Source organism: Diaporthe citri, assembly GCF_014595645.1.
Source record: "Diaporthe citri strain NFHF-8-4 chromosome Unknown scaffold_1, whole genome shotgun sequence".
NCBI lineage: Eukaryota > Fungi > Ascomycota > Sordariomycetes > Diaporthales > Diaporthaceae > Diaporthe > Diaporthe citri.
The window spans coordinates 3,272,961-3,286,247 of NW_025064846.1; the positions used below are offsets into that span (position 1 = coordinate 3,272,961).

Here is a 13,287-nt window from a genome sequence, read left to right on the forward strand (position 1 = left end):
CCTCTGATGGCTGATAGCTGCCGCATCGTCAACACAGGTCCAACTTTGCAGATTGTCGAGTCTGAATCTGCTCGAACATAAGAGCTGGGAAAGTGATATCTCTCCTCCAGAGTCTTTGTTGGAGCTTCCAAGTATCCAGAGTCCTGACGACGCTTAATGTATGTACAAACAACATCCTGGAGTTGTACTTGATTGGAAGCCGGAACGTGATGTCTTTGATGGACATTTATCACATTCTCCCCTCTGAAACTCGCTGCTCTTCGAGGAAACAGATTGCGAAGTCCGTCAAGTGTCGAGCGGGGAGCCACAAGAATAGACGATCCAATGTGCCATGTATGTGACTCCAGTATTGCACTTGCCAACCACGTGGCTGGACCAGGAGGACGAGGCTAGCAACGCTACAAGACTACAGAAGGGAGTTCTACAGACCAAGATCGAGCCCAACGACGCCCTGACTGGCATTTTTCGAGAAGCAGCAGCAGCAATGGCACGATTGCACTCGGGCAGGGGCAGGGTCTTCACGCGGACCTGGATGTCGACGACACATCACATCACAATGTTCTAACACCATCGCCTTACCACCCTGGACCATTCCGTGTGGAAAGGACGACTGGTTTTGTCAAAATTGTGATAATTATATTTTGGGTGGGCGTATGGTCAGAATCCGGCTGCAAAGGGCCAGCACGAAGGTCGCCTATTTTATAGTGTGTACCCTCTCTTCACTGTAACCCCTATTCACTGCCATGGTCCACGTCCCCACTCTCAAACTCCTACATCTTCCAAGGCTAGGCCTTCGTGATGTCGTATCCGCTGCGTCCCGCGGCAGTCTTGTCGACTACATCGGATCGCTTAGTGATGTCGTATCCACTGCGGCCAGCGGCCTCGTCAACCTCGTCGAATCGCTTGGTGATGTCGTATCCACTCCGACCATCAGTCTGTGCATCGGAGGATCCGATCGCACCTACAAGTCAGATTAGTATCATCTTGCATTAGAGAATACGCATACTCGGTACGATTGGAGTAAACATACCATCAAGAGCCCTCGCCATGATGGAGTTGGCATCCACCTGGATAGGAGCAGCCAGGACGGCAGCGACGAGCAGCGTCAAGGCAAGGAAAACGAACTTGGTGCTCATCGTGAGGCTTATGGGTAAATCCAAAGACGGTTTGAGATGGATGATTGTCTTGATTGTTGGGACTTGTTGTGGCAGATGGTTTAGAGGTTGGGTAGAGAGGGAGAAGGGAAGAGACCAAATGGCCTGCAATCTGCGGTATAAAAACTCGTCGGAGTGGTCTGTGACTGGAAGGTCGAGTGAACGCCATTGTTCACCCTGTCACAAGACAGATAGGAAGGAAGAGGCCGAACGTCCTGAAATCCACGCAATCAGTGACTGTAGGTTCGATGAATTGCCACTACCTACGTATTCCCGTATCAGATATTCTGATGCCATGTACGGGTCCGAGAGCGGTCTCTAGCTTTCATGATAATCCGTGCGGAGCCACTTGGTTCAAGACATTCCTACGTAATAAGCTCTTCCAACCATTCTTCTGTACGAAGTCTCCTTCATTTCTTAGGAGCACTTCTCACATAAAGGTCAGCAACTTGCCCCTCAAGAACATAATGGACTCTGTTGAACACTGATCACAGGAACTTCTCAAAGAGATGACTAACCCCGGTGAGATATGGCCCTTACCCCCACATGGTCTCAGCCAGTACCGGCCTCTCTAAGCAACCTGAAGGCGGAACAGGCCGCCAAGAACCACGCCTCATGAAGGGACATCTTCGCCGGCCCCAGACCGGGAGCCGTATGCATACGCTGAGGGGAAGCAGCACGCGTCTGTTGCGAGCGATCCCAGCCTTCGGGACCGAGCTCTTCAAACAGAGTAGCACAACCTTGAGCTACTGGACGAGATGAGTACCAATGAGATTGCTTAGCAAGGGTGTTGATTATATTACGTCTAGTCCCAGCTCCACCGAGGTAGCACAACGTCAAAACCCTGGGGTCGATAACCTCGAACATCATGTTACAAAACCAAGCCCGGGAACAACTGCTGCTCATCATTAAGCTTTGTAGGAAGCGGGCTGAAATGATATTTTAGATGATGCCCCCTCTGCCAGTCTGGAAGCGCGCGGGGCGGAGGCCGGTGATGCGCAGGGCTATGCGTTTCCTACCTGTGGCGTGGGCAGTTGTGAGCCACACCCGCAAATTCTGCAAGATGTGAGAGGCTGAATGTGAGAAAAATTTTGGTGGAATGCAATTCAGGTTGCGAGTGGCTTGCGCCTTCGGGAACGTGCTGGATGTCTGATAAAATTAAGGGGCAGCCTGCTTCGTCGAGCCTGGTGCCTTGAACGTCCTGGTATAAAGCACATTTCCATGCACGCCGCAGCCGAGATGGCGTTGTGGAACGTTCCAGGTCGGAATCCATCTCTTACCGTGAAGAGTGCGGTCTCTTTTAAAGCTTCTGCTGCCCCTTTAGTTCCTCCATCTCCAGCCGCACCAAGCCATCGTCACGCGTTCGCTCGACCACATTGTCCACAGCATGTCGTCAACAGCCCCCGAAATGCAGGCATACAGACCGCCCGAGTCTAGATCAGGGACTGCAACTTCTTGGGTTCCGCTCATCACCCCCTACAGTATGTTTGCAGATGGCTGCACCTCAGCCTTCTGGAAATGGACGGATGGCCTCCCCATCGTTGGCTGGGACCCGGGTTACGGTATAAGCATTGATACCAACCTGCGCTGCATGCCCGAGGCCGCCACCGCGTGGTGGGACCAGGACTGGCTGGGGCCCAACAGCGAGACGGTTACGAGTCTCGGCCCTCTTACCTGCCCGGAACCCTTTAAACAGGTCACCACCTCATTCGCGGACGCCTCTTCGACCAGTGTCGCTTGTTGTCCACCGTATGTCAATTTCACGATCACTCACCAGCCCATTCCCCTTTCGCAATTGGAAATTGTCTTAATTCTGCGCCCTGATGGCTGACGTACCACTTTCCAGCGGTTACAATTTTGCATCCTGGGCTGACCAGGGAACGGCGATGCAGTGCTATAGCGTCGTCGGCTCCGGTACCGCCATCACGTACCACACCAGGAACAATTACAAGCAGTGGGTGGCCACTACTCTGACGACCAATACTACCAAAACCGTGTACGGCGTCCATATCAACGGCTGGGTCTTCGCCGAGGAGACAGGCAGTCCCGAGTCTACGGCCATGGCATCCAGCACTTCTTTAGCAACAGATGATGGGGCGCTCAGCACCGGTGACAAGATCGGCATCGGAATCGGCGTCGGGATGGGCGTCGCCGGGCTCGCGGCCCTGGCCGTGGGGCTCTTTATGATGCGGCGGGCGAAGAGGTTTCATCACCCACGGCACCAACAAGAACGGCAGCTACAGCAACAACAAACGACGCAGAAAGATGGTCCAGGATGGCGTTCCGCTTCCGCGCCCCCAGGGGCTCACCGTGACAGCGCGGCGGTGGGGGATAGATACGTGGCACCGCCGAGCGAGCTCTACAGTACATAGCTATGGACTTATATGCCTTCCTTAATTTTCTACTGAGCCGAAGCAATTATATTATTCAAGGGAGATTAGAAAAAGGCGTTGGTACAGAAGTGCTCAAATGTTACCACCGGGAAGTGCCACCAGGTTCAGCGACACCACCCGGCAGCAATGCCGTCACTGTTGGGGGATGACTAAGCACTCCCCTCTCTTCTAATACACCATACCTTCCGTAGCCCGCCTAGTATTAGCTTCTCTTAATACATATACACATACTCTGCGAGATACTTTAATTAAATTGGCTATTAGCAACCCTATTTAGTTCCCTGATCTGGTTTTAAAAGCCCTTGTATATCTCATTACATAATAGCTATAATTTAATTTAACTTCTTATTACTTTTATGCTAAGATTTAATTATTAATTTAATACCAACTGCTTGCAATTATTTAAATAATTATATTTTCTTAATATATAATTAATTTAATAACCTTATTAACCTTAGCTTAATTAGCTAAAGGCCCTAAATATTATTAATAATGCTTTAAATAATTATTAATAAGCTTTATGCTTACTAAGCCATAATATTTATTAACTTAGCAGCTTTAATAAACTTTTAGCTATTAAAACCCCTTAATTAAATAACTCTTAATTTTAATTTAAAACCTTCTTATAAATAACTTTATAGGCAAGGCAAGAAATAAGCTTCCTTAAAATGTAAAAAGATATTTTATTACTGCTAAACCGCCTTAATTAAAATTAAATTAATCTTTTAAATCTATTAATGCATTAAAACCAGCTTAAAAAGCTTTTTCCATTCCTATATAATTAATATTAACCCTTGCTTTTACTTAAAAGGAACTTTAAGTATAACTTATAATAATTAAGGTATTAAACCATAATTTCCTTTTTAATAAAATATAATTTAAAAAGGTATAAAGTATTAATTAAGCCTTATTAAGCTTTATTAACTTTCTTAACTTAATTTAATAACTATCTTTTAATTCTTTATCTTAAGATTTTTTAAGAATTTCTTAGTTTTAAGAGCTGGCTATTCTTTATAGCTAATTTCTTAATTAAAATAAGTTTAACATTAGCTTATTTTCTTTAATTAAAGTTAGCTAAAATAAAGGATATAAAATTCTTTTATTAAAATAAGTTAATAAGATAATTAAGGTAGGATTATTTTAAGATTATGCTTATTTATTAAAACTTAAGGATTACTTTAAAAAGTTTTATCTTAAACTTGCTAAGCACTTTATATATATTTAGCCCTTAACTCCTTTTATATAAATATCCTTATATATTTAAAGTAATTATCTTTTTAATGCAGCCATTATTTATATTATTAAGCAAAGTATAACTTTAAGAATATACTTAAAACTTTATCTTATTATATTAAATTAACTTTTTATTTAAGTTTAATATATTATAAAGGACTTTAGCAAAGTAAAACGTTAAAATTAAATAATAGCAGCTTGCTATTTTATTATAAAACTTATAAGTATTACTTCCTTCTTAAAAGCCTTTATTATATTAATTAACTATTTTATTTTTAATTCTTAATAAGCCTTTCTTAAGCTAAAAAATTATAAAAATAAATAAAATATAAATAGCTAGCTTATTTACTTCCTTTATTATAAGCATTGCTATAGCTTTCCTTATTTATTAATTAAAGATTGCAGCTTTCTTAATTAATGCTTTATTTATAATATTCCCCTTAAATTAAATATAAAGGATAAGATTAATAATTATTATTAATACCCTTATTAAGAATGCTTTCCTTAATAAAAAGCTTTTCGCCCTTAAAATTACTTTCATTATAGCTAAAATCATTATACTTAGTAAGGTAATTTAAATTAAATATCTGCATTAACTTATAAAAATAGTTTATGCTTAAAGCTAGAAATATTTAAGTTTTATAGCTTTAAAATAAATGTATATATTACTTATATTTAATACTTTGCAAAAACTTATAATAAAGCTATAATCTTTATTAACCTTTTTATTAAAATTATCTTAAATTTAAATTTAAATAATATTTATTAATTTATATTATTAATTAAATATAAGAGGAAAGATTTTATTAATAAGTTAAGTTTATAAAAAGCTAAGCTTTATTAGCGTTTTTATAAAGATTATAGTAACTTTATAGCTAAAGTAAATAAAATAAAATATTTTTTTAATAAAAAAAAATGCTTTATTTTTATATAAATATATTAATAATAAGATTTACTTTTATAATAAAGCTAAAAAGTTAAATAAGGATGCTTAAGTTTATTAAATTTATATTAAATTAAATCTTAAGTTATATATAATAATTACTTTATAAACTTAGTATAATAAGCTTAAAGATTTTAAATAACTTATTAGCTAAAATAAGTATAATATTTATTAAAAGTAGCAAAAAAATAAGGAAGCGGAGAAAGCTTAAAGTTATAAAATTTATAAGCTGTAAAAGCAGCTTATTGCTTTTTAAAAGAATGGTAATTATTATAGAAAACTTAAATAATTTAATTATTTCTTATAATATAATAATTAAAAATAAGTTCCTTATTTTTATTATAATGCTTATAAATAAATTTATAATTATAACTTTAGCTATTTATATAATTTAATATATTTATATAGCTTTAGCTATAAATATAAAGTAATACATAACGTTTTGCTTTTAATTAAGAAAATAGCTAATAATTTTGTAATTAATAAAAATAAAGGGTATGGAAATTATTTTAATTAAATTGCTTATAATAAGTTAAATAGGCTAAACCGCTTTACTTATAAACGTTTTTCTTTATGAAATTATTAAAATAATATTTTGCAACTTCCTTTATAAGCATATATTATAAATATTAATAAAAAACTTAAAATACTTTCTTAAAAGGTTTTTAATAATATTTAATAATTTTATAATTTAATATAGGATTTGCTTAATATAAGTAATAATTTTAAATTAAACCTTAATTTAAAATTAAAATAGGAAAAATAATTTAGTAAATACCCTTAAGGATATATTTGCTATATAAAAAGTTCTTAATTTCTTTTATTTTTACCTTTATTAAAGCTAATATTATTATTAACTCTTTAAAATAATTTCTTTATAGTTTATTTTTATAAAAAAATAATAAAAAACTTAAGCTTATATTAATATTTATTTTTAGATTTAAATTAAAAATTCCCTTAAAATAAAATAACCTTATTATTTTAATAATATATAAAGATGCTATAAAAAGCATTATTAATATTATTTTTTTGCATTTAATGAAATAAAATATATTTTATCCTTTTTATTCTTTATTTAAGTTAAATCATTTCTACATTATACTTATTATACTTAAAGAAAAGCTTATTAATAGTATTCTTAATATTACTTTAAATGCTTTCCTTATATTTTAAGAAGTATTCTTATTATATTATTTTAAATTAAAGTATAAATTGCTATAAACTCTTTTTTCTTTAATTAAAGTTAAAGTTAGCCTTATTATTACTTATAAGGTTAAGTTACTTATTAATATCCTTAATTAAGATAAGTAATCTTAGCTTATTAAGAAAAATACTTATATTATTAATAACTTATCTTATAGCTTGCTTCTTAATCTTTCTTTCTTAAAAAAGCATTAATTATATATATATTAAAGCTCTTTAAATAATAATAAGTTAATTATTATTTTAAATATAAGCTAAAAGATTTATATTATTTATATTAAATACCTTCTTGCTTAACATAAAATAATTACTATTAAGATAATTTATAAATGCCTTATTTTACTTAGTAAAGATTTTAATATTTAAATCCATTCTTAAGAATTCTTAATTTAAGCTTTTAAGTATCTTATTAAACCTAAAGTTATTTTAAATTATCATAGCTTAACCTATAGCTCCCTTATTAACGGCATTATAAATAACGTTATTACCATTTTACCCTTTTTTAATTTTAAAAATTAACTCATAATAATTTATAAGGGGCAGCTTTTTAAATACTTAAAGGTTATATTTATTGCTTTTAACTTAAAAACCTTTTTAATATAAAAGGATTCTACCTTAACTACCATTCCCCTATTAAAAATACTTAATAACATACCCCTTAATAAAAAGAAGGGATAATTTCTAAATAACTACCCCTTTAATATATTAATTCTAAATTTATAATTTAATATTAATAATGCAAATATAAATCCTAATTAAGGCTTTAATAAAATATATAAAATTAAATAAACCATCCTTTAATATATTTAATTATTTTAATTAAAGCTAAAATAATTTAATAATAATATAAAAATAAAAGTTTTCTTAAAATTAAATGCTAATTTTAATAACTTAATTTAAAAGCTATATAATATATTATAAAAAAACTATAAAGCCTTTAATAAAATTATTAATAAATTAATTAAAATAAGCATAATAAAATTAATTTAGCTAAAAAAAAATTATATAGTTATAACGCTAGCTTTTATTATTTAATATAATAACAAACCTTAAATAATTATTAACCTTTATTAAGTTAATATTAAGCTTATTTTTTATGGCTATTTACTACCTTAATAAAATAATATATTTAATTTTCTTAAAAGCTATAATGTATTTATTATTATAAATATTCTTAAAGGCTTCTTTTAGCAACTTATTACTCTTAAGGATCGCTAAAAAATAATCTTTATTACCCCTTATTAAGGCTTTAAGCATATAGCTATAATTATTATGGGTTTTATAATTTCCCCCCTCTTTTTTTAATATTATATAAAAAGCCTCTTTAATATATACTTTTAGGAATTTATATTAATTTATATTAATAATATTATAATCTTTTCTTGCTTTATTAATAAATATATTTAATATCTTAAGCTTATTTTTATAATATTAAAAAATAATAATTATATAATGTTTTTATTAAAGTATTATTTTACTTAAGCTAAATTAAAGGCTTTTAAGTATTATATATTTAAGCTTAAACTTTTTATAACTATAAATAAGATAAAGGTTATTTGCAACCTTAAGATATTATTTAATTTTATAAAACTAAAATAAGGTATTAGCCTTATAAATTATTATTATAATTTTATTTTAAATTATGCCATTATTATTAATTTACTAAATAAACTTAAGATCTTAGGATTTAAGGATAGTTTATAAGTAAATTTATAAAGAAATACTTATATTTAATATTACTTATTTCCTTTTTAAGTAATGCATTTTGCCTTAAATGTAAAGCTTAAGAAATTATAAGTTTAAAAGAAGAAATAAGAATATTATTAATAGTTTTAATTTTATTTTATTAAGACTTAAAAATAACTTAAGATAGCTCTTATTAATTATATTAATTTAGCCTTTTTAAACTTTATTAAGCTATTTATTTTTTATATAAATATTAATAATAAGGGTATTAAAGCTAGTTTATATTAAATTTAAGCAAATAGCAAAAGTTAATTTATTTTATTCCTCTTTTATACCTTAAATTTTATAAAAAAGAATTACTTTATATTAAAGTTAAAAATGCTTAAACTTATTTAGGCCTTAGAAAAGTATTTATATTATTTTAACTATAATATTATTTAAGTTATTATAAATTATAAATCCATTAAGCACTTTTTTAAAATAGCTATATATTTTCCGCAAAATGCTTACTATATTATTAAATAATAACTATTCCTTGCATAATATGCTTATAAGATTATAATTATTTATTATTTTAATAAAACCTATATTAACATTAATGCCTTATTATAATTATTTAAAAATAAGGAGCTTATCGCTAAACTTAAAAGAATAATAATTAAACTCTTAATATGCTTTTATATTATTATTTAAAGCTAAGCTTATTATATTGCAAAACTAATTTAATTCAAGCCATAAGCTTTTAATATTTCTTAAATTATAATAACATTATTAACTCCTTTAATATATAAAGCAAATATTTTATTAAAACCCATTGCAAAAATACCTATGCATAATATACCCCTAGCTAAAGTAATTATAGCTTAAAATATTAATAAAGTTATAGCGCAGCTTTATATATTTAAATCCTTTTAAAAAGATATTATTTAAGCCCTTTAATAAAATAAAACATTCCGCTTTATTTATAATTACCTTATATTTTAACTTAATTAAATAAAGGATAATTTAAAAGGCTTAAACTTAACTCTTTATAATTTTACTATATACCCTTAAAATTATTTTCTTTATTATCTTAAAAAAGATATTATATAATTAATTATACTTATATTATATATTAAGCAATTGCTTTGCTTAGCTTATAATAACTAAGCATATATAAAAGTTAATTAAACCCTAGCTTACTTTTAAGATATAGCCTTTTTTTTATAAATAAGTTATTAAATATAAAAACATATTATTAATTATATAACTTATAGCGCTTATAAATTAGCTAAATATTTACTCTTTAGCAATTTATAACTTATTAAAACTTTTAAAATCCAGCTATCCACGCTTTACCTTAATTTTATTATTAACTTATTATTATTTATAAAAAGCCATAATTATATCCTCCTTATAATATATAAAATATTTAAATTTATTTATAATTTAATTAATAAAATTAGCTATATAATTAAAAATTAAGCTAAGCTTTATATTAAACATATTTATTTAAATTAAGATCTCTTAAATATATTTATATTTAATATAAATAATAAGTTTATAAATGCATTATAAAAAGAACTTTATAAAGCAGCTTGCATTAATATTTATATAATAATAATAAATTATATTATAGCAAATAAATAAGCAAAACGATTTATTTAAATTATTATTGCTAATCTAATTAAAATTTTTAGCGCATTATAAAACCCTTCTTCTTAAAAATATTATTTATTATATATCTTATTTATTATAAATATATTTTAATTAGCTTTAATAAAGTAAATTTTATTTCTTATGCTTTATAAATGCTTTTTAAAAGGCTTTTTACTTATTATATATTTAGCATTTTATAAGTTTAAACTAGCTTAATAAGTAGCGCATAAAAAAGCCTTTAAATATATATAAATTATATAAATTAAGATAAAAGCTTATTATAATAATAAACATTAGCATTTACTTACCTTAAAGAAAGGAAACTTTATATATATTAAATTAATAAAACTTAACTATTATAAGTACTATCTTAACTATTAAATAAAGCTTTCCTTTCTTTGCATTAAACCATATTTAATTATTAAAAAAATTAATTCATTAAGGTATAAACTTAAGCTTTCCTCTTAACTTAAATAGTTTAAAAAGATTTTCATTAAATATTTTTAACTTATAGCGCTAAGCTATGCATTATAGGCATCTTTATTTCTAAGTTTTTTAATATAAAATAATTATAAAAAATTCATTATTAAATTTATTATTAATTATATTATATTAAAAAAGCTAAGTAATTACTTTAAGTAATAATATTATAAAGTTAAGTAAATAAACTATAAAGAAATAACTTAAAAGCTTTATAATACTTTTATTCTTAACATTCCCTATCTTATTAGCAAATATTAAAGGCATTATAAATTTAAAAAGCTAGCAACTCTTATATTTATCTTTTAAAATCCCTTATAAATAATATACTTATGCTATATTATTAAATAGTTAATTAATTATATTAAATTTTTATTAAAAGCAGGTATTAGTAAAACTTATTTTAACTTTAATGCATAATTATTATTAAAAGCAAATTGCTATTTATTATTATAATAATAGCTTTAATTTATTTATAAGTAGCTATCTTAAAAGTTAAAAATTTTTTAAAGCTTATTTTTAATTACTATTTTATTAATATTAACCTTTACTTTTAACCTTTACTTATAATAATCTTTACTTTTTACCTTTATTTAACTTAAACCTCTTTATATATATTATTTTTAATTATATAATAATTCTCTCTCTTTAAATTCATTTTATATATTATTAAAATAGCATATAATAAAATAATTATTATTATATCCCTATATGCATTAATAAACATACTTAAGCACCTTTAAAAAGGCACTTTTATTTCACTTAATACCTTTATTTCCTTTTTTATAAAGATTATTATTCCCCTTATTTATATAATTATTATCCTATATATTAATGATTTTATAAATAGCCTTTTAAGTAAATTGCATTTATTATTATAATTATAAAGTAAGGTAAGTAATTATAATAATACCGTTAATTTGCATTAAGTTTAAAGCGAATTTAATTTTAACATTTAGTAATTTAAATAAAATAAATTAAGAATAAGTAATAACTTCCTTAAATAGTAATTAAATAATATTAATAATAAAAATTCCATTATATTTAAGTATATTACTGCCTTAAAAATAATAAATATTTACCTAAGTATAATAATATAATTAATATACTTATAAATTTTAATCCTTTTATAATAAAGGCATTAATTAAGGTTAATAATAACGCTAATTTCGTTATTATCCTAAATAATATTATTAACTTAATAATTAATTATAATTTAAAATAATTAATTTATAAATTATAAAAGGCCTTTACTTAAAATATTTCTATAGCATAAAATATAGCCTTCTTTTGCTTTAACAGCACTTTATTGCAAGCTAATTTTCCAGCCATACCTTTCCTTAATATTATATAATAAAACTCCCTACTAAATTCCTTAAATAGTATTTTATTTAATATAATGCTAAATAAAGAGCTCCTTTATAATAAGTAGTTTTCATTATTCTTAATATTTAAAGGAAATAATCTTAAATTATATTAACTTACTTATATTTAAAACTTAAGGCTTAGCCTTACTTAATTTAAGAAAAAGAAAGAAATAAATAAAGAGTTAATTAAGAAAGTTAAGTATATTTCCCCCTTTTTTATTTATATTACTTTTATTTTAAAAAAGCCAATAATGCTATATATTTAAGAAATTATAATAGCTATTAATAATATTTCTGCATTTAGGTTTGCTATAGCTATTTAAATTTCTAGCTATTTATATTAGCATTTTTAACTTAAAATAAATATTAATATTTATTATGGCATAATTAATATAAAGATTACTTTTATCTTTATTCCCCTTAATAGCTTAATTACCGCACTTTAAATAACTATAATATTATAAGATTAATTAAAAAGCTTATTAATAACGCAGGGCTTTATTAAGCCGCCGTAAAAAAGCACCTTTTTACTTAATATAATGATAATTAATAATAATATTAATATTAATTTTTAAAGGTATATAATGAATAATCTTTATAATTTATATATACTTAGTTTTATATAGCTTTATAATTTTATTAAGATAACCTTTTTTATTAAATCTTTATAGCTTATTTTTTTAATTACTAAGGAATGAAAAGATTTTAATAATTAATCTTTCCGTCTTAGTTAGAAATATATAAACTTTCTTTTTAATTTAGCGGAATCCTTAAAGATTACTACTTATAATTAGCTTATTACTATTTATAATTATATTGCTAATCTCCTTAATAATGCTTATAAGCTGTTAGCTTATATATTTTTTCGCAATATAAATAAAATATTAATAAGCTTAGGAAATAATGCGGTATATAAATATGCTTATAAAAAATAAGCAGCCTTAAAGCTTAATAAGATTAATTATAAGGTATTTATAATATTAATTAATAATTAAATATATATTATTAAGTAAGATAAAAAGGAAGTTAAAGTCCCTTACTTTTACTATTTCTTTATACTTAAGATATTTAATAAGAAGCAATTTATGCAATTAATGCTATTTATAAATACCTTATATAAGATTTAAATATAAATTTTATATATTAAGGTTTCTACCCTTATAAATAATAAGTTTAAGAAAGACATTATT

The 13,287-nt window shown here is 27.0% G+C and overlaps 2 protein-coding genes across 2 annotated transcripts; one reads left to right on the plus strand and one right to left on the minus strand.

The window, feature by feature from the left end:
* Positions 1-785: 785 nt before the first annotated feature.
* INS49_000875 (uncharacterized protein) lies at positions 786-1,136 on the minus strand (the record flags this gene model as incomplete). Its single annotated transcript, XM_043161710.1, has 2 exons — positions 786-961; positions 1,031-1,136. The coding sequence occupies 2 exons, from the start codon at positions 1,134-1,136 to the stop codon at positions 786-788; spliced, it is 282 nt and encodes a 93-aa protein (XP_043030216.1).
* A 1,501-nt stretch (positions 1,137-2,637) lies between these two features.
* On the plus strand, positions 2,638-3,526 carry INS49_000876 (uncharacterized protein; the record flags this gene model as incomplete). The annotated part of the gene is made up of 2 exons (XM_043161711.1): positions 2,638-2,903; positions 3,001-3,526. 2 exons carry the CDS (start codon positions 2,638-2,640, stop codon positions 3,524-3,526), a joined length of 792 nt encoding a protein of 263 aa, XP_043030217.1.
* Between the last annotated feature and the right edge of the window lie 9,761 nt (positions 3,527-13,287).